Source organism: Aspergillus mulundensis (assembly GCF_003369625.1).
Source record: "Aspergillus mulundensis strain DSM 5745 chromosome Unknown scaffold_11, whole genome shotgun sequence".
Lineage (NCBI taxonomy): Eukaryota > Fungi > Ascomycota > Eurotiomycetes > Eurotiales > Aspergillaceae > Aspergillus > Aspergillus mulundensis.
The window spans coordinates 1,000,202-1,024,066 of record NW_020797899.1 but is presented as its reverse complement, the minus strand read 5'-3'; the positions used below and the strand labels follow the sequence as shown (position 1 = coordinate 1,024,066).

The following is a 23,865-nucleotide window of genomic DNA, read 5'->3' as shown; positions in this document are numbered from 1 at the left end:
ACCTCTCGTGCTGTTAGGAGCCTTGCGAGTTCCTGGAGGCGAGCCGTAAATGCTGAGAAGGTGAAAGAGGGGAGACTGCAAGTCCAGATTGACGGCGGGGTTGGCGACGAAACTTTTTTCGCCGGCCAAAGGAGCTCCCCTCATCTCGGCCAATCAGCGACCGTACAAGTATACCAGTCCCAGGGTCAACGCAGAGACCATGCATGTCTATACTATGCAATATGCAAGTTGCCATGTCAATTCATTAATTTACATATCCAAAGGTGTCTATATATTGTGCAAGAATGAGACCGCTACTTCGCCAGGAATGCTTGGAACGCCTTATGCTCAATCACAACATTTCCCACGGCTCGGAGCCTCTTTCGTCCCTCCTTCTGCTTCTCCAACAACTTCCTTCGCCGACTCACATCACTGGCGTGGAGCTTGGCCAGGACATCTTTTCGGTATGGCTTGACGGTTTCACGCGCCACGATCTTTTTGCCCACCGCAGCCTGAATGATAACTTCAAAGAGCTGTCGGTCGACGTGCTCCTTGAACTTGGTCACCCACTGCCTCCCCAGCCTGTCGGTCTGACTGTAATGCACAAGCCGGGCAACAGCATCGACTGGAGCTTTGTTGACAAGAAGTTGGAGCTTGACGATGTTACTGGTTTTCCAGCCCGACTCCTCATAGTCCAGAGATGCGTAACCCTTTGTACCACCCTTCAGCTTGCCAAAGAAGTCGTCGACTAGCTGGGCCAAAGGAAGTTCGTACTTGAGGATGACCTGTGTCGCGGTAAAGTATTCAATACTCTTCTGCTCTCCGCGGTTCGCTTCGCACAGTTCAATGACAGTTCCCAGATATTCATCAGGGAAGGTCAAAGTGGCCATCACGTAGGGTTCTTGAAGTTGCGCAACCTTCATACGCACGTCATCCTCGTCAGGAAACTTGTTAGGGTTGGTAATGACATCTTCCTTCCCATCCTTCCAAATAACCTTGACTGGAACTGACGGCGGGGTAATAATGATACTGGCGCCATGCTCCTGGCGAAGACGGTCCTCAAACACCGAGCAGTGCAGAGTCCCTAAAAATCCAAGTCTGAATCCTGCTCCGAGCGCCTCGGACGACTCTTTCTGAAGGGTGATACTTCGGTCGTTGAGTACGAGCTGGTTGATGCTGTCCTCCAAGTGTTCAAAATGGTCTGCATCCACAGGATACGCAGCGACGAAGACCATGGCCTTGGGCTCCTCAAATCCAGGTAGAGGCTCCACGGCCTTCTCTGATCCGACCGTTGTGAAAGTGTCACCGATCTTGGCTTCTTTGCTTCGTTTCATGCCGGGATTGAAAAAGATGTATCCGACTTGACCTGCGCGAAGGACAGTTTGTGGAGTTTCGAGCGGATACTGGATACCGACTTCGCCGACGTAGTACTTAATGCCAGTTGCGAAAGACACGACTTGCTGACCAGCGCGGAGCTCGCCGTCGAAGACACGGACCAAGCATATGACGCCTTTGTAGGAATCGTACCAAGAGTCAACGAGTAGCATACGGAGAGCTTTCTTACAATCGCCAATCGGACTAGTCTGTTGTCAGCATCTCAATAAAATCCGAATCGACAATAGGACATACGCAGGAATCTTCTCTACCACCGTCGGAAGCAGCTGCTCAACATTAAGTCCAGTCTTGGCTGAGACAAGCACTGCATCCTCCGTATCAAGTTCGAAGGACTGTTCCAACTGCTCGAGGGCCCGCTCCGGTTCGGCCGACGGAAGGTCCACCTTGTTAATGACGGGAATCAACTCCAATCCTTGCGAGAAAGCAAGGTAGAAGTTCGCGACGGTCTGCGCCTGGATGCCTTGACTTGCATCGACTAAAAGCAGCGCCCCTCCACAGCTAGCATAACTCCGCGACACCTCCGCGCGGAAATCGACGTGACCCGGTGTATCAACAAGATGTAGCAGATAATCCTCTCCCTTATGGTTATATATCATGGTACATGTCTGAGCCTTGACTGTGATTCCTCGTTCCCGTTCGACATCGAGCTTGTCCAAAACCTGCTTGTTCATGCCCGGTTTAATCGTGCCGGTAAGCTCCAGGAGCCGGTCGGAGAGCGTGCTCTTTCCATGGTCAACGTGCGCGACAATACAGAAGTTGCGGTATCGCTCAATCGGGATCGCAGATATCCTCGCTTCGAGATCGGTCATAGCAACCTTTGACGGTCCCTTTGCATTGTGGGGGGAAGTGGTGGTAAAAAGACGAGTCGCGTAGGGTGATCTGGGCGCCTTAAGAAGGCTGGACGCAGGCCATTTCGGAGCCGCGCTCAGCCATCTGGCTAACTGCAGGCATCCTCGCATTGGGATTGCTGCAGAAGCATGGGAATGACTTGCTTGTCAAGTGGGATGGGTCGTAGGTCGCGACAGGAGACGTGACCGGAGATTGATCGGCAAAAAAGTTGACTGCGGAGAAAGCGATCAATCAACCCAGCGGGCGGTCGGCCGGATTGCTGCGGTGACTATCGCGAGTAAACAAAGCTGGAACTTCTTTTCATCCAAGCATCCTCTAACAATTAACACGCAGACGTCTCTATTCCCGTCAGATTAAGTCGCAGGCATATACGATCGAAATGGCAACCTCAAAGGACAAGTCCAAGGTCCACAAGCTCTCCATCAAAGGTGAGCGTTCTTCTGTCCCCCGCATCTTCAAAGACTCACAAGCCATAGGATCTTCGAAGCTGGTGGCTGAATTTGTGAGTGCAGCAATGCCTATATCGCAGCAAAACTAATATATCTAGTTCGAATACTCGATCAACTCAATCCTGTAAGATCGGTTCAGCGAGAGGCCATGTACAAACTGTTAACGTGCAATTGCAGTTTCCAGAGAGGGGTGTATCCTCCGGAGGACTTCACGACGTACGCTATTGTTCTATTTGCTCCCTAGATCATGACCGTACTAACTCTGCTTAGTGTAAAGAAGTATGGCTTGAACATGCTCGGTTAGTCGCCTTTCCTCCTTCCGACGACTCTCGTTGACCGATCCAGTTACCGCCGATGACCAGGTGAAAGCGTACATCAAGAAAATCATGTCTCAATTGAACAAATGGATGCTGGGCGGCAAAATATCCAAGCTTGTCGTGGTGATCACAGACAAGGAGACTGGGGAGCACGTCGAACGGTGGCAGTTTGACGTGCAAATATTCGGCAAACACAAGAGTCAGTCGACCAAGAAGTCGGGCGATAAAGAGAACGATTCCCCTGGGTAAGCTTCTCACGAGGATTTCATGCTATGCACTAGCTGATTCCTGCATTCCCAGTGACGCCGGCCAGCCCGAAACCGTGGAGAAAACAGAAAAGCAAATTCAAGAAGAGATCCAAGCTATTTTCCGACAGATCACCGCTTCAGTCACATTCCTTCCTGTCTTGGATGGAGATTGCACATTCAACGTTCTGGTATATGCAGATGCGGATTCGGATGTGCCCGTTGAATGGGGCGACAGCGATGCCAAGGATATTAAGAATCCTGAGAAGGTTCAGCTCCGGAGCTTCAGCACCAACAACCACCGGGTAGAGACGATGGTCAGCTACCGTCTTGCTGATTAGATGAGAAACGGTTAGGTCAGGCGTTTAGGCGGAGTTCTTTGTCCTTGAGTTCTACAACATTTACGGGTATGTGGAGATCAATATCGCATTCATAATGATATATCATCAGTTCGTCAAGCTTTGCACCATGGCAACTCCATCATTCGCGGAAACCACTGATTCCCGCCATCTCCCCCATCCCAATAAACCAACTGTTCCACCACGGGCTCTAACCCAACGCCCACCCACAACTCATTCTCTGACCCATCAACCCACCCTCGCTTCATCCTCTTTCCCTTCAAATCCGCGCCAACACCATACGCATCCTTCCTCCACAGCCCAAGGCCCCTCAGCTCCTCCCCTTCTACCAGCTCTCTCAGGGGTGTTACCTCTTTTGGTGGATTAATGCCGACCACGGCCGCTTTCCCCGGCCCATCCAGCCCCACAGCAGGGAAATGATACTCCATGAACCGCTTTCGCTTGAATTCGTGTGTCACCACGGTTACTCTTTCTGGGTATCTGCCTGTGTATAGCCGAAAGCGGAGGATCGAGAATAGCACGTTCTGGTACGAGTCCGTTGCGTGTGTTTCGGCTGTCACCCTTCTTGAATCTATCCTTGATGCGTAGCCAAAAAAGGCATTGTCCCTTGCGAGACTCTGCCGTTTATCAGCTCAGCCTGGTCTTCATTCCTCGCAGGGTCTCTTGGGCCACGGTCTTACCAGGTACGAGTTCCCCTCTGTTAACTCCGTAGCAGGTCGTTTCGTTGCCCCTCTATGCCGGTATCTCGTGTCAGCACTGTCAACCATGTTATATTACCAGTTATAAGAAACCCCTGTCCACCAAAAGTGTAAGAGAAAAACCGCGACCCATACCCGGAAAAAACAAGCAACGCCTCCTCATCCTTCGCCAAAAGCCGAAGCCCAGCCTTGACATGCTCCGTGAATGTCGGTGTTTCTCCGCGCTGAAAACACTCGACTAACCTGGACAGAATATGACTCAAGTGTCAGTGGCACTTTTTTGTGCATTCTACGGCTGCTTCTGCGTAGGGTTGTACCATTCCCCCTCGTCAATTCCTTTGCTCGGACCTCCAAGGTAAATTGCGTGGCAACAGACGACGATCAGGTGCTCTAGTGCCTGCATCCTGATTTTTGTCCGTATCTTGCCTCTGAGGGGTGAAGTGTGGAGTGTTGAAGAGGTTGGATCCAAATACCGGGCTCTACGCTAGGTACCGGTATGCGGGTAGTGCCGTGGTCCCCGCTATCATGGACTGGCCTGTTTGCCAACTCTCTCCAGCTCATTTGACTGCTTTTGCAATTGATAGCTTCGTCTTTCCTTCTAGATACACATATATTCACCCCTTTTATACTTCCTTCACCCCAGATACTGATGCTTTCGCAGATGCCTGAAGAGATGAAGCAAAGTTTCTTCCGGCTCTGTGTCACTGGAGCAGTTTGCAAATGCATGGGTGTGACACGAGGGAGGTCCGAAACATGGCCGGAGAGGTCTATCGGCGAATGCTGGTGATGTTCCAGTCTGAGCAGCGTGGGATAAGGTCCACGTAAATCAACGGCAGCTATTTACTTCGTCAGCTCTTGTTCTCAGCAAGTCCCCCGAGCAGTAGGTATTGATGACGTGGCTAAACTCTTGAGGTATCCCTGTACTCAAAAAGCCGGAGTTTGAGCCTCTTGATATCTTCCGTGGTCTCCTTGGCAGCTGCTTGGACGGTTAATCTTACCTTGACAAAGACCCGAGTACAGACCTCCGCGAGTCCGCCTCTGCCGCTGCGAGCACTGAAGTCATCGGCAGGATTTGGCGAGCACTCGTGGCCAAATTACGCTGCAAGGGCCAACCTGCCAAGCAGTGGACTGTCCGGGTGCGTACGACTCGGGGAATATATCCTAGGGTACTTCCACTGCGCAACGAACATGGTCAATACTGCCCAACGCGAGGGAGTCAAGTGGAGCCAACTCTCAGGGACCTCGATATCAGACAGAAGGACTCAGACAGCGCCCAAATGACCAATGGACCTAATCATTGTGGACTGATGGCATAGGAAAGGAGTAGGTAGTGTAACAATCATGAGCTGGTCTGTCCGGAGTTTGTCCAAACTTCCTTACCTAATGGTTAGACAAGGGGCTAGTATCGCGAAGATAAGAACCAAAGCACCGCACCTCGTTTCCATCAGAGGACTCAAACTTTATACGCACATCTCGATTGCACATATGGCGCCATTGAAGATCATCGGAGCAGGATACAGCCGCACCGGCACCCTCAGCCTCTGCCGGGCCCTTGAGACCCTGGGGTAACTAACAACCTCCAATTTCCATGGCAAGATAATTGCTGATTCAATTGAGAAGGTACTCCTGCCATCACATGGAAAAAATGTTCTTGGACGAATCCCAAGACCCAAATCTCTTCGTAGACGCCTACCAGTCCTCGCCACGCGGAGAAGGCGCAGACTGGGACCTCATGTTCCGCGGATACGACGCAACCACCGACTGGCCCGCTGTCGCATTTTGGGAGCCTTTGCTGAAAGCGTACCCCTCCGCAAAGGTGATCCTGACGGTCCGAGACCCCGAGTCCTGGTACGCCTCCGTGGGGAAGACAGTCTACGACCTACCGGTGAACGAAGACGCGGACTTCAAGTGGCCCAAGAAAATCATGGCAACGTGGAATATGGCACGTACGATCGTCAAGGAAGGAGAGCTGAGACTGTACGATGATAAGCAGGCAACGCTCGAACAGTACAGCGCGCATATCGCCCGCGTGCGTGAGGTTGTGCCTAAGGACCAACTACTGGTCTTTGAGGCCTCGCAGGGATGGGAGCCCCTGTGCAGGTTCTTGGGAGTTGAAGTGCCGGCGGGGGTCCCATACCCTCATTTGAACCAGGGAACTTTGTTTCGGGACCGGGTGTTGAAGCTTAGAGAAATGATTGCTGAGGGTAAGGGTATTGTGGATCTTGAGACCAGGACCTTCCAAGAATGTTGCTGAGAGTTAAGGTTGACTGTGACTGTTTGAAGGTTTGCTTTTGCCACCTGGGGCGTCGCTTATGGCTGCTTGAGAGGGCTGTTTATCAGCTTCTTGACCTTTCAAGGGCTTGGATAAGCATGTTGGTTTCCTTTTTGGTGGAGAAGACGCGCTCTGCGTATACTGCGGACGCGGACTGATATACTTTTCTGAAGTACTTGCTCAATCTTCTGTTGCTGCTGATTTTCTCTTGATAGGCACCCTCAACTTGCCAACAGTCTCTCTGCATTAACTTTGGATGACTAGCAAGGGATTCACGAATTATTGAAGAAAGCTTAAATGGTGGCCATGAGGCTCTAGGCGTAAGCGGATATTCTGTATAGTAAATCCCCCGATGCGCTTACATTATTTCCACTTGGCCCTTGCCAGCACAAGCTCGTAGACAACCTGGATGTATGTTGGCAACCTGCAGTCAATTAGGGTCTCCAACGGATGGAGCATATATAGTGGTGGGATGAAACCCAGATCAGCTTAATCAATACCCTCCAGATCAAAGTACACTGAGGTCCTGCCCGTGCGAATATTCCGTAAGACAAAGGATGTGAAATGCCCGTGTAGATAACTCCTAGAAATGAACAATAGGATGCTAGGAGACTGAGATCGGGGTATACGCCGGACGTCCGTGGTCGGACATAACCGATCGGGGATAGCGGCTTGGCATGATATAACCGTTGAGCGTTCCCGACTTTTTTCCCACGTCACCGCCAGCGCCTCTTGCCTTCTCGACCTTCATCCTCAAGCTCTGCTGAGTCTTTATATGTGGAGGCTATAAATCGCTTTCCAACATGTCTAGCGTGGCTCCTTTCGCCTTGAAACAGGCCTCACGAGCCTATGCCCGCCGGCTGGCGGCGGCACAGCACGCCCTTCCGCGGCGGTCGCTCGCCACCCCTAGCTGTCGGACCTACGTCTCCGAGAGCAAGGCTGGAAATGCCCAGGTTTCGGTCGACACGGCGATCAAGCAGGAACAGAAGGAATTTATGAAGCAGACCGGTGTCAAGCCGCAGAATGCTGAGCTTCCCGCCTCCGGTTTGTCCGGCGATACCGCGATGAGCCCGGCCGCGGGCATCCTCAAACAGGCTACGATTATGGATCAGGGAACCCGACCGATCTACCTCGATGCGCAGGCGACCACTCCGACCGACCCTCGTGTTCTGGACGCGATGCTCCCGTATCTCACCGGTATCTACGGTAATCCGCACTCACGGACACACGCGTACGGATGGGAATCGGAGAAGGCTGTTGAGCAGGCCCGTGGACATATCGCCAAGCTGATTGGCGCCGATGCGAAGGAAATCATCTTTACGAGTGGTGCGACGGAGAGCAACAACATGAGCATCAAGGGTGTGGCGCGGTTCTTTGGCCGATCAGGAAAGAAGAAGCACATCATCACCAGCCAGACGGAGCACAAGTGTGTTCTCGACAGCTGCCGACACCTTCAGGATGAGGGCTTTGACGTGACCTATCTTCCTGTCCAGAACAACGGTCTGATCAACATTGAAGATTTGGAGGCCGCTATGCGCCCAGACACAGCTCTTGTCAGTATCATGGCTGTCAACAACGAGATTGGTGTTGTTCAACCGTTGGAAGAGATTGGAAAGCTTTGCCGCTCAAAGAAGGTCTTCTTTCACACCGATGCCGCCCAGGCTGTGGGCAAGATCCCGCTTGACGTCAACAAGATGAACATTGATCTGCTGTCTATTTCCAGTCACAAGATCTACGGTCCCAAGGGAATTGGTGCCTGCTACGTTCGTCGTCGACCTAGGGTTCGTCTTGAGCCGATCATTTCTGGCGGTGGCCAGGAGCGAGGTCTGCGCAGCGGTACTCTGGCTCCTCACCTGGTAGTTGGATTCGGTGAAGCCTGTCGCGTGGCTGCAGAGGACATGGAGGTAAGCTGCCCTTGTCTTACCTATGGTTGACGATGATTATTTGCTTTTGAATTTGCTTTCATGAAGTTATGGGGGTAGCTACACGCTCTGCGTGTCCCTTGGCGTATGAAGAATATAGCAGGGGTGATGAGTCGCTTTTTCTCCTTTTAAAATTGAAGGGCTTGATCAGCAAGAACCATGACTAACGAGTGCTTAGTATGACTCCAAGTACATCACACGGCTATCGAAGCGCCTCTCAGACGGTCTCCTGGCCATGGAGCACACCTCACTCAACGGTGACCCCGAGCGCCGCTACCCTGGATGTGTCAACGTCTCGTTTGCCTACGTTGAGGGAGAGTCTCTCCTCATGGCTCTCAAAGACATTGCTTTGTCATCCGGTAGCGCGTGTACCTCTGCGTCCCTGGAGCCCAGCTACGTCCTTCGTGCGCTTGGCAGCAGTGACGAGAGCGCTCACAGCAGTATCCGGTTTGGCATTGGGCGATTCACGACGGAGGCCGAGATTGACTATGTGCTAAAGGCTGTCCGGGAGCGGGTGGACTTCCTGCGGGAGCTGAGTCCGCTGTGGGAGCTGGTGCAGGAGGGTATTGATTTGAACACGATTGAATGGAGTGGACACTAAGGCAAAACTGGCGTTGTCTTTTACTTTTAGTGGTAGTATATGGCGTTGGATGTAAGATACACTGTACAGAATGACCAATGATATCCAAATAGTACTCTCCCTCTACCTTGTTCCTGTAATCTTGTCAATCTACCCAGCACTCGACCGATCACGTGAGACCGATCACGTGAAACTGCACTCCGTGCTCCGTGTCCGTAGATCGCCCCAGTCCTCCCATGGTTAGCCGCTCCACCAGCTCACCGCAGACCGCAACGGGGTGGCGTGGGTGGCAGCGAGACGGGCTAGAGCTCGCTTAAGGCTCGGCAGTCGAAACCGCACCCACAGCCTGCCTTCCGGTTCATTCTCTAGCACTTGCGCTACCACTCACCCTCCATTTGACCCCTTTCGCTTCCACCCAACGCCTTGCTGGTGCATCATGCAAAGAGGATCTATATCTATAACGCCTCTGGAGAAGCTTTGTCTGGAGAAGCTATACAACACGGGGTCAACAAACTCGCCATTTTGCCTTCAACCTGCCATTTCCAGCTTTTCATGCCTATCTCCTGGGTCTTCCCAACGTTCCTGCCTTTGAGCAGCCATTCACGCAGTGGCCGTCACCCCTCTAAAACTGCAATGGAGGCAAATAATGATCCCGTGCTCGCCTTCCTACTTGGCCCACTTGCTTCTCGCAACTGCTCCGACCAGAGCCTTTTCCTCGGTCTTTGATCACCTTTATTAATCAATAATGCTCTTCTGAAAGCCTCTTTTACCCCGGCACCGGCGGAAGTCTCTTTTCCTTGTACTTATCTTCATTCCTTCGCCTGGTTCCCAAGACCTCTCTTTCTGACACTCTCTTCCAGCCTAGGTATTTGCAGTGTTGCTTCATTTTTTGTGCTCATCACCGCTTTTCGCTCCAGCTTTCCGGGAACGGACGGCTTGTGCCATTCTTGTCTTGTCCTGCCCCGCGCTGAAGGGCTATTTCCACGCCTCCCGAGGTCTACCCCGTTGTCGGAGCATTGATCTTTCTCGAATTCCGGATCTCATCAAATAAGCAACACGCGTCATATTCTGCCCCAGTTCGAAACTGGCAGGATCATTGATTTAACCTCCGGCCACTCGCTACCGTGGTCGTCTTCGCTACAATTTGCTCCATTGTCTCTCACCACAGTTGCCAGACTCCTTCCGATGAGCTGTTTCTGGCAATTGTGGTAGCTTTGACCTTCTAAGACATTCCTCCACAACTCCATTGTTTATCCCTTCATTTTCCAAATCCTTTTTCTTCCAATTGGGTTTCATCGCAAGGAAGTGAGGTCCTTTTTAACCGTACACGTGAGCTTGTTGTACATACTTATACCCCAGTTTGCTCACTTTCAACCTCAACTCCGCATTCATTCATCTCGCCATGATTCCTCCAATTCCGATCCCGGCAGAGTACGGCATCTCCCCAGACTCTGGGTTCCTTCCGAACGAACCGCCACTTGATCATCTACCTGATCCATATTACTTCAAGTGGGAATGGATCGTGGCGAACATCCAAGCCCTTCTGCTGAGCAGGAGAATGAGGGGTGTTGTTGATAACATGCCTATACTTTCCACATCATACCTCCAAACGGAACCTGAGTGGAGAAGGGCCTACTCTATCTTGGGATTCATCCTTCACGGTTATGTATGGGGTGGCTCTAGGCCAGAAGAGGTATGTAATCCCACTTGCCCTTTGATGAACTGTGCTGATAAATACAGAGAATCCCGCCTCAGCTGACCATTCCCCTCTTCGAAGTGTGCGATCACCTTGATTTACCTCCCGTTGCCACTTACGCTGGCTTAGTTCTCTGGAACTTCAGGCCCATCTTCACCGACGAGCCTATGGACGATTTGGATAACCTCGCTTGTATTAACACAATCACTGGAACTTTGGACGAACAATGGTTCTATCTCGTCTCCGTCGCTATTGAAGCCCGCGGTGGCCCGGCCATTTCGCTCGTCCTGCAAGCAATCGCCGCTGCTCGTGTTGGAAACAGCGCCGTGGTGACAGAATACCTGCAGGCCCTTGCAGAGATGATAGATGAGATTGGCGCTCTGCTTGAAAGAATGTATGAGCACAATGACCCATATGTGTTCTATAACAAAATCCGGCCGTACCTGGCCGGAAGCAAGAACATGGGCGATGCTGGTCTTCCAAACGGTTTGCTTTATGATGACGGCAAGAAACCAGAGTATCGGCAGTATGGCGGCGGGAGCAACGCTCAGAGTTCACTGATTCAGTTCCTTGACATCGCCCTGGGAATTGAACACCGACCCACAGGGGAGACACGCGGTAGTTCGTCCGGAAAGGACGGAGTTGCAGGAGGCCCGCGACACGGGTTCATCCAGGAGATGCGTTCTTACATGCCAGGTTCCCACCGAAAGTTCCTTGAACATATGGGTGCTGTCGCAAATATCCGCGAGTACGTTGAGGCTCGTCGCAAGGACAAACCACTCTGCCTTGCTTACGATGCATGCTTGGCAATGCTGCAATCAATGCGAACGAAGCATATCCAGATGGTTTCGCGGTACATTATCATCCCATCGCAAAATGCACGAGAGAAGCCCTCACGCTCAGCAAGCCTCAACCTCGCCACTGCCCGGCAAGGCGAGAAACTGGACGGCAGCAAACTTCGTGGCACAGGCGGCACCGCACTGATCCCGTTCCTCAAGCAGGCTCGAAACGAGACGGGTGAGCCAATGATTGACGCGTGGGCACGCCGGTTGCTGACGACAGGGTCTGTGGAACCCAGCTGGGCCTCGCTGAGCAAACTCGGTGAGCAACCCGATGGAGATTTGAAAGTGGTTGGCCTGGCTGGTACATGGACTGCGGCTGACAGTGAAGGGGGGATTTGCCATTGGTAGACTTAGATTCAACGATACCCGAGAGCGATGCTAGATTTATTTTCTCCAAGACTTCACTTTGGGCGTTAACTGCGTGGTTTGTGCGTATTGTTACATATCCTGCAGTCTAATCATCAACTGCTTGTCAAGTCGGATGATTTGGATTCCGTCTGCCGTCCCGAGTTGTAGCACTTGCTCGCCACAGTGGTACATGAAACTTGACCCGTCCATAGACTGTTCCTGGAGTCTCCAAACCCCCGCTTGGAGTGTTTAAATTCCGACTGGGGATGGCGCTGGATTTGGTAACCGGGAAAAAGCAAAAGGCGTCACCCGACCAAAGAACAAGCACATCCGACTCTCTGAGAACCCCTCCGGTTCTCAATTGCAGGGTCATGCCTGCATAGGCTTCCGCCTCTCGAGTCTGGACTCGAGTTCAGGCCCAGCTGACGCCCTTACGACGCCCGCGACGCCCACGACACCTGTGACCTGTCGAGTCCAGGCGCACTGCGCCGGGGGATGCAGGTGCAGCTGCGTTCAGAACTTCAGCCCATATGACTCGGGCATTAGGGCGCAGATTCGAGGCCATGTCCGACTTGGACTGGAGGAGACCTGGGCCAGGACCCGGCTTGGTGGGATTTATCGTTGCTTACTCCCTACCCTAAGCTTCGCCTGAATCTGCCTCGGATTCCAGGTTTTGGATAGAGACACTGGCGACTGCCAACTGGCCACCAGAGTCCGGATCTCACAGATGCGTGTGATTATCGACTTGCATATTCCTTAGCCATACGGATTGGATCCTCGAAGCCCGCGCGGTCGGAGCCGGCTACTCTGTCCTGCTGGTGGTACATCGACTTAAGTCCGAGCCCTATGTTGTACGTGTTTGTACACACTGTGCCCGGCCCAGTCTCTTATTGCCACAGCTTCTACGCCTAGACATCTCATATGTGAGGACGGAAATTACTCAGATCTCAATTACGTACTTTGTACGGGAATCTCAGTGGAAACATCGACGGCCACTAGTACAGAGTCGCCTTTTGCCTCAGGCAGAACCATCTCAGATTAAGGCATTCACAGCTGGGGTTCCCTGGAACTTGGGCTCCTCAGGGATCAAGAGTCATGTTTCTTCAAGCCCTGCCACATGAGCTGGTCATTGTCACTTTTCGAGAGCCAGACTTCAATGCTCTCAGTGCCCCTCTGCAGAGCAAATCGTTATTCTACCACATCGCCAATGGCTACTATATCTTCCCGACAGCGAGTCCGCTCTTATCTGGGCAGCAAAGCATCATGTCGAGGAGAAATTGCACCGGATCCCTGATGCCTGCACAGAGCTTTGCTCGAGACTCTGTATTGGGAGTATACAGTGGTTTGAGCTAGCCGGAAATACAAAGAATTTCCTGTCACAGACGAACTCGAGAGGAGGTAGGCAGATCGATGTCCTGGTATGAGCAATGACAGTCCATAACCAATGAATGCCTTATCTTCTTTCTCGTCTTGATAACTCGTTACTGGTAGTATAACCGTCTCCTGGTTACGGGGCCTGTACAGAACATTGGTGACCGCGGCAAGTGCCTCATGGCTCCTGCTGAAACGGAGTCAGTCGCGTCTATTTCCATACTTTATTCGATGAATCAACAATGAAGGGCCGTGAAACGACAATGGCACAGAAGGTGAGCCCAGAGTTGTTTGTGATCTTTGATCAAAGTGGTCCGGAGTCTTTGTTCCCTGCACTCAGCCCAAAATTAGGGCTACGATTGTTTCATGCGCATCTCACCTTCCTTTGTCTAGACAATGGAGTCCCTCGCCGCGATCTTTATACTATAGAAACTGCCTGACCATAAGTTTCAAGGCCAGATGAGAATCGGAAACACCAGAAACGAACTAATTATAGCGAGCTTTGGTCTTGACTTTGCCATTAGCCATGGAGCAGACGAGATATAAATCTCGGGCTGGAGCTCGACCTGGGCACTCGATGGACTTGCACATTTTCAATCACATTTTCAATCGTCTCATTCTATTATCTTTATCAAGCTACAGACTTCAATATGGTGAGTTCATCCGCGCCCCCCCTGCCGAGTGCGAAGTTAGACCGTTGGCTGACATTAGTAGAGCGCACCCGGTCCTGGCGATGGTCCTCCTGCTGGTGCTGCCAATGCAGAGCCCGTACCTTTTGAGGTTCCCCGTGGTGATCTTCCGCTAGGTTCTTCCCATTCGAACAGCATAGGCATCGCGAATCCCCTAGGTGACAATGTCTGCTACCGGAACGTCGTCCTCCTCGCCCTCCTCCATCTCCCTGCTTTCGATGAATGGCTCAACTCACCATTCAATGACATAGAAGCACATTTTGACTGTAAGGGCCCGATGATCCACCCTTCTAATGCGGGTGATGTCATCTGCAATTTGCGTTGTATCTTCGACTGTTACTGGAAAGGGGATCGTAAGGTGCTACTAAGCATAGGTGGGCAGAAAGCCGTGAAAGGGGTCTATCACGCGGCAGTGTCGTTTTTCTGGAAGCATATAACAAAGCTAGAGCATTGGAAGGAAGAAGTTGGAACACAGCAAGATGCTCTTGATTTTCTGGATGCTCTCCTCGAGGCTCTGGCTAAAGAGACTCTAGACGAAGACCCCAAGAGTCTATTCCAAAGCCTTGTGCAGCATTATAATAGATGCGAGAAGTGCGGGAAAGTTACGCCTTCTCCTGGCGCTGTTTCGCATTATTCGAATATACTTTTCAATCTACCACCGCGTGAGGACGGAGTGAACGCATTGGTGCCCAAGTTTCAGGATATCATCGAGCACAACTGGTGCACCGGCTATGATCAAGGTCCTGATGCCACCTGTGGAGAATGCGGCGAATCTGCAAAGCTCCTCTGCACAGGACGCTTAGAACTTGCCCCAAAGGTGCTCACATGCCAGATTAATTTGTTTGGCGAGGTCGGCAAGAAGAACATCCGCATGTTCAAGCTCGAAGAACAGTTCGAGATTCCCGCATGCGCGCAGCCCACGCCACCCCCCAGCGGCGAGACAGACTCCCAGCCGGAGAGCATCAAGTACAACGTCAAGGCAGTCATCTTCCACCGCGGCACCGCCACAAACAACGGACATTACACCGTCGCCGTCAAGCAAAAGGAGGGCGGGCTATGGACGCTCCTAGACGATCTCAGAAGGCCAAAGACATACAACAGTCTCTGGAAGCTTGTGAGCATGCACCAGGGATATGGCGACGACTCGTTCCAAATCTACACGGTCATCGCCGAGAAAGACGAGGGAAAGGATCCAAAGCACACCCCGCAAGGCGCTTCGGAGAGGAATATCGCCCGCTCCCAGCCTCTGCTGTCGAGCTTCGAACTCGACGTGCAGTTCACGGCGAAGCACAAGGACCTTGGCTACCTCACCGGGTCATCGAGGATCCAGCTGACGCAGAGCGACGAACCGCCCGAGAACCCCGCGAAGCGGAAGAACGAGGAGCTCCAGGGAAGAATCAAAGTGCTCGAAAGGGAGCTGAAGAGGAGGAAGACCGAGGACGCAGGCAAGACTGACCCTAAGACTGACCCTAAGACTGACCCTAAGACTACTACTGACACTGGGGCCAAGATAGGGAATGAAAATAGGCCTGCTGCTAAGCCTACGGGGGCGTCCGCCCCGAAGTCTGCAGTGCAGACTCCTCAAGTGCCTAGTCAAACTTCCCAAGTGACTGGTCAGACTTCCCAAGCGCCCGGTCAGACTCCTCAAGCGCCTGGTCAGACCGCTCAGACTGCTCAGCCGACAGTAGAGCAATACCTGTGTTTTCTAAGTGGCCGTATGGCTCGTGAGGAACTCACCGAAAAACAACTCAATGATGTAGAGAAATGCGGGCTGATTATATATGGCGAGATGGCTCGTGAAACGGAACTTACACCCGACCAACTTGAGTTTGCAAAGCAATACTGGGATTTTGTACTTCGGAAGATTGTTCGTGGAGAGAAACCCACCAACAACCAAGTCAAGTTTGTACAGCAGCAAAACATGCGTTCTCTACGTGACCAGATGGCTCGTGGCGAACTCGACGAAGAAGAAGTCAAGTCTGCAGAGCAATGCCTGTGTCTTCTAGATGAAAAGGTCGCTCGTGCAGAGGGACTCACCACAGCAGACCTCATGTTTATAGCACAATGCCAGCGTTTCCTACTTGACAAGATGGCTCGTGGACCACTCAGCAAAGCAGAATCCGGGTTTGCACTGCGATGCCAGGGTAATATAGACATCAGGCTGCGTCATGGATGGATATTCGGCCAAGAAGAAACGGAATTTTTCGGGAAATACATGGATTTCCTAAAAGACAAGGTAAATCGTGGAGAAGCCAGCCAAGAAGAATACAACTATTATCAGGATAACAGGAAGTTTGCAGAGACAGCTCCACCAGAAACTACGCAGGACGATACAATACCTACGGCAACCACTGATCAGGACACTGCACAAGGAGCTGCACAAGGAACTGGAGGGACTGCAAATTCTGAAGATGCTGACGCCCTGTTCACAAATATTGGTGATATTGATGACATCACGTGGCCACTTGCTGCACAAGCCACTGCACAGGGCACTGGAGGAATCCCAGATGATTTTGGTTTTCTGACAGGCTTCCCGGATATGGACTTTAACGATGTAGGGGACTTGTTTGTCAGCGCAAATTGGTCAGCTGCACAGGACACTGCACAGGACACTGCACAGGACACTGCACAGGACACTGCACAGGACACTGCACAGGACACTGCACAGGACACTGCACAGGACACTGCACAAGCCGCTGGTGGGAACCACAATGGTCCCGAGCTTTACCGCAGGAAAAAGAATGGCGAGACTCTCACCCCTGAGCAAGAAGAGTTTTTGGAGCGGTGGCTTGCACACTACGATGGTAATGAGCTTTCCCGCAAAAAGATGGCTGGCGAGATTCTTAGCCCAGGGGCAGAAGAGTTCCTCAATTGGTACAATGGCGCTTGAATGGAACCAGAGTCTCCAGAAAGCCCTGAGCTCTACGACCAAGGGTTTCCAGGGTTTCTTTCCACACCAGCCCATCTATCGCCTACCAGCACCAACGGGTGCCAACTCCTCGACCACGGACTATCCGGAGACTTGTTGCGTACGGAAGCAGAGCGCATGGATCGATGCCCGAGTATCGCGAATGAGGCCACTGTTTTGGGGGTCAGTTAGTTGGATCGAGGCGAGGTGAGATCTGTCCTGGGCCTGGATAGCCGCTGGACGGCTCTCTGTGGCCTGGTTTGATGGTTGTTATTTGGTTTGGACGTGATAATTGTATACATATCTTGTTTTGTTGTATATAGCAGTGTTTGAGTTAATTTAGACTAAGAATTCCTAACTCATGAATGACTCCGTCAGCAGTGAAAAGTAATTGTTTCCAGAGCTGTAAGTGATGAACAGCTCCCTAGTTTCGGTAAACGACGGCTACAGAGAAAGCAAAAGCCTATCGCCTGGGCTATGGCATAGATGTGAGATACAGCAAGTGCTCTTACATGCCTCAGGGCTAGAGAAGTAGAGCCCTAACTCCCAGCCACGGCCATCGCCATCTGCGACACAGCAGCCCTGATTCGACACACCACACCAAGATCGATGCTTGTTAACAAAACTCGACTCTGATACGCATTAGCAACACTACCCACCTTCCTAATGAAGATCGGAATGGCCTTCCCAATCGAGCACGAGCACGAGCACTGACGCCAGAGGCCAGCATGATAAGCGACTTGCAATCCCAACTCCAACCCCTCCCCCATCCGACTTGCATTTCTCACTCTCAATCATCAAAGCCACTCTCAACATCGCCCACCATGACCCGCATCTTCCTGTAAGTGCTGCCGCCAAACGCTGCCTTGCACAGGCCGGGCCGACCTAACCAGGCCAGTCTCGGCGCGACAGGATACATCGGAGGCGAAGTCCTCCACGCTCTACAGCACGCGCACCCGGACTACGAGATCGCCGCGCTGGTTCGGAGTGCGGAGAAGGCGGGCAGGGTGGTTGCTGCGTACCCTCGGGTCCGGGTGGTCAGTGGGGATCTGGACAATACGTCGCTCGTTGAGGAGGAAGCGCGGAGGAGCGATGTTGTTATCCGTACGTCTACGCCGCCAGTACTAGTTAGTTGATTTGTTGGCTAACTCGCATGTGCCAGACGCCGCAAGTAACAAGCACATTGGCAGCGTGGAGGCCATTGCAAGGGCGCTGAAAGGCAGACGCGACGGTAGGCCTGCTCCATCTATTAATATCAAGTATGCCCGATAGTAACAAGCGGCAAACAGCATACTACATCCAGGTTACCGGTGCCAGTGTCCTCGGGGGTCCCGAGATCGACGCCAGTGCCTACGGCGAGGCTTCGGATAAAGTCTACGATGACCTCGACGGGGCCCAAGCCGTCCGTGACCTGATCCTTGCGTACCCCAACCGCCGGGTGGTGGACAACTTTATCCTCAAGCTTGCGGGCAGCGGGCCCAAGACTGCGATCATCTTCCCTCCTATTATCTTCGGCGCTGGCAGCGGACCCGGCAACCAGCGCAGCATCCAGGTGCCCTCCATAGCGAAGAATGCGCTAAAGGACAAACAGGCTGCGTATGTCGGCCAGGGCCTGAGCCGCTGGGGTGCCATCCATGTCGCGGACCTCGCGCAGCTGTTTGTCAAGCTCGTTGAGAAGGCTGCCGAGGGTGGAAACGGTGACATCTGGGATGAGAGCGGGCTGTACTTTGCCGAATCTGGTGAGATGGTAAGTGGCCATGCTTTACTCCTCGTCTAAGAGTCTTACTGACCACGATCAGTCCTTCAGAGACATCGCGAGCCTCGTCGCCAACGAGGTATACAAGCTGGGCTTTACCGAAAAGCCGGATGCCACCCGGTCCATTACGGCTGAGGAGTGCGACCGGCTGTTCTTTGCTCACGGGGCTGTGGTTCTCGGTACGAATGCACGCGGGAGAGCCCTGCGTGCGAGAAAGCTGCTGGGCTGGCAGCCGGTCAAGGGGGCGTTGGAGGATTATATCTCCGAGACGGTTGCTGCGGAAGCAAAGCAATTTGATAGCCTGTAGATGTCATCGTTCGGAATACTAAATATGACAAAGTTCCTATGACGCCCATCTTGCAGGATCGAAGATACGAGATCTACCAAGGGTGAAAGGCATGATAACCCTCTCTGCCACTCCGCTGGGTCGCCCTACTACAGCTAAGCATACTCCAGTAAACGAACAGCCGTGCTAAAAGACTGCAAGGGCACTCTAGACACCATGGAGGCAATGTCCCCGCCCGCCATGGGTCAAACATCTCAATCCCTGCCAGTCCCAGATGCCAATCCAGTCTCTGGAATGATCCCCAGGTTTACATTCATTGTCTTTGTCTGCAGACCGCCATGTCGAAGGAAAAGTCCCAGGTCCAGAGAATGATCTGGCCACAGCGCCGCCTTGCTTTAACGGGTAGGTACCACTCGCGGTCGAAGGGAGGGTCGTTCTTCCACGCGGCGCTCTGAAGACAGTCAGAGCGGCCTGGACGTGGCGTCGGCGGCTTGAACGGTGTCGAGTTGGATTCGGGCCTGGAACGATCAGCAGTGGTTGGGTGGACAGTGTCGACTCGAGCGCAGCCACCTCTCAGGGGACAAAGAGAACGACGTTAGCGATGTTACGGAGGACGGAGGACGGAGGACGGAGGACGATGGCTGGCCAGCGCACTGCAAGCATGTGACTTGGCGCAGTCACATGGCGGTTACGTAAGCTGGATAGTCTGCACTCTGCATTCTGCAAGCATGTGACTTGGCGCGGTCACATGGCGGTTACGTAAGCCACCAGAGTCGTGACTCGTGACTTGCTCCGTGTGGACATACTGCACACCTCAACTCTGACTTCCATCGATCGTCAAGAATCGCATCTTTCCTCGATATCATCGCTGAAGTCCCAGCTCTGAACTAACCGGTTGCATCAATGGACTGACCATAATGCACATCAAGGAACAATGCCAGCGGCCAGCACGGCTCGTGCTGACTAGATAACGAGACGCTTTGTCTGATTCCTCGGCGTACTTGGCGGATGTCCTGACTCGACGCATATTCGTTGGAGAACAGGGGGCGACGAGCGCCGATTGAGAACTAGAGGCTATCTGCGTTTCTGTGGTATTACTACGACACTGCCCAAACAGGCCGGCCATGTTCGACAATACAGGAAAGAATTGGGCGTCATGGAGAGCATCGTAGGTGCGACAAATCAGGCACATGCACAAATCGAGTCTTCAATCGATGAGAGGGGCCCAACCTGAAGATGCGTTGTCTCTGCTTCGAAAAGCAGAAACAGTTGTGTTCCGTTTGTCAATGAAAAGGCCCATGATTCTGTGGTAGGCCATCAAGACAATAGATGTCGTCTAGAATGAGAATTACGCCTCTTCGGTAAGTGAAGGAGCGGGAATGGCGGCATGAAGCGAGGCAAGGGTACCGTTCCACTCGACAACCGTCAAGGAATTGACAGCTGCGATGGCTTTTCAGATTCGGAGAGCGACAGAACACCCTTACAGTCAAGACGAGATCGACGGGCAAGCTCCTCTTGCAACCGTTACTCGCAGGAATGGGGTTCCAACAAGCCATTGCAGCTGACGCCCTAAGCCAGCAAAGACGTCGAGTTCGTTCACGGCGACAGCTGTGGCCATCCGTTTCTTCTTGACCAGCCAAGAATAACCCATATGATTCGGCTCTTGTCACCGCGGAGAGAGAAAGCTAGTGGAATCCCTCAACCAGAGATCCCTTCTCCAAGACAGACTAGATCCGGGGCTTCTCATATCCATGGATTTGCGCCGCTGAATGGGATCCATTGAGTAAGGAGTACTCTATTGAGCATCGGTAATCTTGGCCTTTGATTGGCTTTGTCCATATTCACATTCCTGAAGTCGGATCTATGTGGTGTTGGGATGAGTGTGGCTTGCCCTCGTGCTATCATGGTGCAAAGCATCCCACCCCACTTGACGAAACCCAGGGTAGTTCTTTCCGTTCAAGCTCCTCTGATCAAAGGCGCCTGACCGCTAGTTACTCAATTATCACTCTACTAGCCGAGGACCATGGTCCCCAAGTTCAGGACAAAGACTGTAACCCCCTTCGTGGAGTCTTGGACGTCGACCATTCACCCCGTCAAGGATACTCGAACCGACCCAATCCGACGATTGGAACGTCCCTGGGGTATTAGAAGCACGTCGATTCCGTCGAGTCCGTCAAGTCCGCCGAGTCCACAATCGTCAACACCATGACCGACTACGTCGTCCCCAGTACTCCGAGGTGGCCCGAGACGTATCGCGAATACACGGGCCCTCCAGTCCCATCAGCCGTGCCGGGCCTCACTTTCCCCCAGGGCCCAGGATTCTACCTCGAGTCCGCAGTGGCCAAATTGCTCGACGACGCGGGAATCCCCAACTTCATCTGGGGCGAGTCTGTCCTGGCCACCTTAGGCGTCGATACAGCCACGCTCTTTGGCGGCTGGGTGATTCCAGACGAGCACATCGAAAGGGCAGCGCAGGTGCTCGACCAGGCCAAGTTCCCGCCCTGCACCCAGGGCCGCAATCGCTGCACCATCTTCTACGATCTCAGACCGCACCCGTTCCCAGACTATCACTGGCACACCGATCTGGCCTACCCAGAGGAGCGTCACCTCCCCTATATGACATGCGGCACCTTCCTCTACCGCAAATCCCGGCTGTTCTGGGCAATGCCGGACCCCCCTCTAGGACCCCCTGCACCGAACGACAAGAACTACATGCTCACCTGCGACCCGCGCATCCAGCAAAATCGGCCTGATACATTGCACATCTTGGGTCGGGGCCCCGCACCAGCCGACAAGGGCCTCCACCCGGTGAAGATGCCTACCCCGGCTCGGTACACCGAAGCGATGATCCTGCTGGATCTGCGCGACACGTGTGAGCCGAGGGCCTGCGACCATTGGAGTGTCGAACTCAACTACCTCTTCACGTTGATGGAAGAGGGCGAATTCAACGTGAAGATCAAGGACCTCTCCGAGCCGTTCCGCGACTATGCCATGCGACAATCGGGCCAGCTTGAAGAAGAAGGCGACTTTGGAGGGTATCGAACGGCGATGCTACTGTACCTTGATATGAAGAGCAAGAATCAGCTGCCGCCGGCCGAGCTTCATCATAGGTCTCCCATGATGCAGGCGCCGCTGGAAAGAGTGCTGCAGAGTTTCAATATCCCACTGGACAAGATCCGCCACAAGTAATCCAGACGTCACGCACTGTTTAGCTCTACGCACAATTTGGGTATTCTTTTGTTGAACCAATCGCATTCTATTTTTATGAGCTACCTCATAATTCCCGCACAATGATCATAATTCTCATCACATTCATAACATTCGTACCATAGTGATCTCTAACTTCTCTAGACCGGCGGCAGATTCTCTTCCCACCACCTGTCTTTGCCCCCGTAGTCCAAGAGAGCCTCACGCGCGAGTTTCAGCACGCCAACCTGGTCTCGAGAGAGCTGGGCGAGATGGGCGGCGGCCGGAAAGAGCTTCATCAAGGCCTTCACATCCTCGGCGTCCTTTATATTCTTCTTTTTCGATTCCCGAAAGCCACACACAAACGATTTGAAGCAGATAAGGTCTAGTGGGTTGGCAATTGGTAGATTCTGTGTATCGACGTCGACAATACGCTGCAATCCAGAGGGTTTGTAAGGGAGCTATAGTCATATATCCTGATCAGTATCTGCTGCGACCATGATCATGGTGTGGTGGTAACAGTAACTCAAAAGACGACGTACATTTTTGATGGGCATAATATCAACTTGGAAGTCGTTGCCGCCCTCATCGATGAAGTAGTAGGCGTCGGCTGGGCGCTTCCAGGAAACGCTGTGGTGTTTGAGCAGGACCCGTTTCAAAGGCTCCACGAATTCGTCGGGGCTGACCGCAAAGTCAATATCCTAACCGTAGAAGGTAGTGGTGTTAGTAGGTTTGGGTCCATCGTAAGGCTGGATTGCTTGTACTTGACTTACCTTCGTCACTCTATGCGAAGTGTGTTTTATGACGGCCGCGCCTCCAACAAGCATGATCTCCATTTCCGCGTAACCCGGGATCTGAGCGACAGCTGCCGAGCTCTTCAGGAGAGCCATGAAGTCGGCGGCGGCGCCAAGGAGGCGTGCCATGCTCTGCGAGACGCCGTGGGGGTTCATGTTGGCGAAGGTTGAAATGTTGAAGCTAGCAATCTTGCTGATGCCAATAGCTATCGAGATGACGAGCAGGAAGGAACTGATGAGAGCGGGAGGATAAGGAGAAACTGAGGAAGAGGGAAGATAGCTGAGGAGGTCCGGAAAGCTGACGCCATGTTTATTCTAAGCTGTCTTTGTATCTTCATTCTTTGTCGGGAGCTGCTTGTCTTCTGGCTTTGTTTGCTTGTTGAGAGGTCGTGATCAAAGAGCTCGGATTCACAGCCTTCACGAACGCCATGTTCCACATCGAAGAACATGGGAGTGGCACACATCTTCCAAGCACAGAGAGATCGTTGAGGGCATGGGGGTTGAGGGGCTGTTAAGGGTAGCTTATGCTCGGCCCTTATCGAAATGTCTCCTGCGAGCTGAAGTTGCACTTTTGCACGATCATGCTCCAATCCAATGTCTCTTCAGGTGTTGAATAAAAGGCAGCCAAACATGGCTTTTCCTTCTGGTCTGGATAATTCTGGCTTTTTCTTTGTCTGGCCGAACCTTCAGCTTTCTGCGGGGTTGTAGAGGCAAATCACTTTCCATTTCCTCCCAGAGGAAGGCATCCTCTTTCCTTCAGTGGCCCATCTAGGCCTCTGATTCCAAGAATGCTCTATCATTCTTGCTCCGGGGGTAAGACGTCTGGGAAAATCCATTTGCGTAAGTGCCACTTTTCCAGGAGAGGTCCGCAACAGCTCAGGTATCAGCACACTGGGCTTCCTACAGCCAACACAGTGTAAGCTT

General features: G+C 52.6%; 9 protein-coding genes across 9 annotated transcripts; 7 read left to right on the top strand and 2 right to left on the bottom strand.

Moving 5' to 3' along the window:
* Positions 1–293: 293 nt before the first annotated feature.
* Positions 294–2,333, bottom strand: DSM5745_09216 (GTPase GUF1; the record flags this gene model as incomplete). The annotated part of the gene is made up of 2 exons (XM_026751232.1): positions 294–1,557; positions 1,609–2,333. The coding sequence occupies 2 exons, from the start codon at positions 2,331–2,333 to the stop codon at positions 294–296; spliced, it is 1,989 nt and encodes a 662-aa protein (XP_026600318.1).
* A 269-nt stretch (positions 2,334–2,602) lies between these two features.
* On the top strand, positions 2,603–3,575 carry DSM5745_09215 (spindle checkpoint protein MAD2; the record flags this gene model as incomplete). Its single annotated transcript, XM_026751231.1, has 6 exons — positions 2,603–2,725; positions 2,771–2,796; positions 2,850–2,888; positions 2,943–2,971; positions 3,018–3,234; positions 3,290–3,575. The coding sequence occupies 6 exons, from the start codon at positions 2,603–2,605 to the stop codon at positions 3,573–3,575; spliced, it is 720 nt and encodes a 239-aa protein (XP_026600317.1).
* Positions 3,576–5,936: 2,361 nt separating this feature from the next.
* On the top strand, positions 5,937–6,545 carry DSM5745_09214 (sulfotransferase family protein; the record flags this gene model as incomplete). Its single annotated transcript, XM_026751230.1, has 1 exon — positions 5,937–6,545. The coding sequence occupies one exon, from the start codon at positions 5,937–5,939 to the stop codon at positions 6,543–6,545; it is 609 nt and encodes a 202-aa protein (XP_026600316.1).
* An 821-nt stretch (positions 6,546–7,366) lies between these two features.
* On the top strand, positions 7,367–9,086 carry DSM5745_09213 (IscS subfamily cysteine desulfurase; the record flags this gene model as incomplete). Its single annotated transcript, XM_026751229.1, has 2 exons — positions 7,367–8,467; positions 8,664–9,086. 2 exons carry the CDS (start codon positions 7,367–7,369, stop codon positions 9,084–9,086), a joined length of 1,524 nt encoding a protein of 507 aa, XP_026600315.1.
* Positions 9,087–10,467: 1,381 nt separating this feature from the next.
* DSM5745_09212 (indoleamine 2,3-dioxygenase) lies at positions 10,468–11,951 on the top strand (the record flags this gene model as incomplete). Its single annotated transcript, XM_026751228.1, has 2 exons — positions 10,468–10,758; positions 10,806–11,951. 2 exons carry the CDS (start codon positions 10,468–10,470, stop codon positions 11,949–11,951), a joined length of 1,437 nt encoding a protein of 478 aa, XP_026600314.1.
* A 2,021-nt stretch (positions 11,952–13,972) lies between these two features.
* Positions 13,973–16,901, top strand: DSM5745_09211 (uncharacterized protein; the record flags this gene model as incomplete). The annotated part of the gene is made up of 2 exons (XM_026751227.1): positions 13,973–13,975; positions 14,037–16,901. 2 exons carry the CDS (start codon positions 13,973–13,975, stop codon positions 16,899–16,901), a joined length of 2,868 nt encoding a protein of 955 aa, XP_026600313.1.
* An 842-nt stretch (positions 16,902–17,743) lies between these two features.
* DSM5745_09210 (uncharacterized protein) lies at positions 17,744–18,982 on the top strand (the record flags this gene model as incomplete). Its single annotated transcript, XM_026751226.1, has 5 exons — positions 17,744–17,760; positions 17,818–18,023; positions 18,082–18,150; positions 18,209–18,666; positions 18,719–18,982. 5 exons carry the CDS (start codon positions 17,744–17,746, stop codon positions 18,980–18,982), a joined length of 1,014 nt encoding a protein of 337 aa, XP_026600312.1.
* Positions 18,983–21,166: 2,184 nt separating this feature from the next.
* On the top strand, positions 21,167–22,150 carry DSM5745_09209 (uncharacterized protein; the record flags this gene model as incomplete). The annotated part of the gene is made up of 1 exon (XM_026751225.1): positions 21,167–22,150. The coding sequence occupies one exon, from the start codon at positions 21,167–21,169 to the stop codon at positions 22,148–22,150; it is 984 nt and encodes a 327-aa protein (XP_026600311.1).
* Positions 22,151–22,308: 158 nt separating this feature from the next.
* On the bottom strand, positions 22,309–23,097 carry DSM5745_09208 (uncharacterized protein; the record flags this gene model as incomplete). The annotated part of the gene is made up of 3 exons (XM_026751224.1): positions 22,309–22,608; positions 22,690–22,848; positions 22,921–23,097. 3 exons carry the CDS (start codon positions 23,095–23,097, stop codon positions 22,309–22,311), a joined length of 636 nt encoding a protein of 211 aa, XP_026600310.1.
* Between the last annotated feature and the right edge of the window lie 768 nt (positions 23,098–23,865).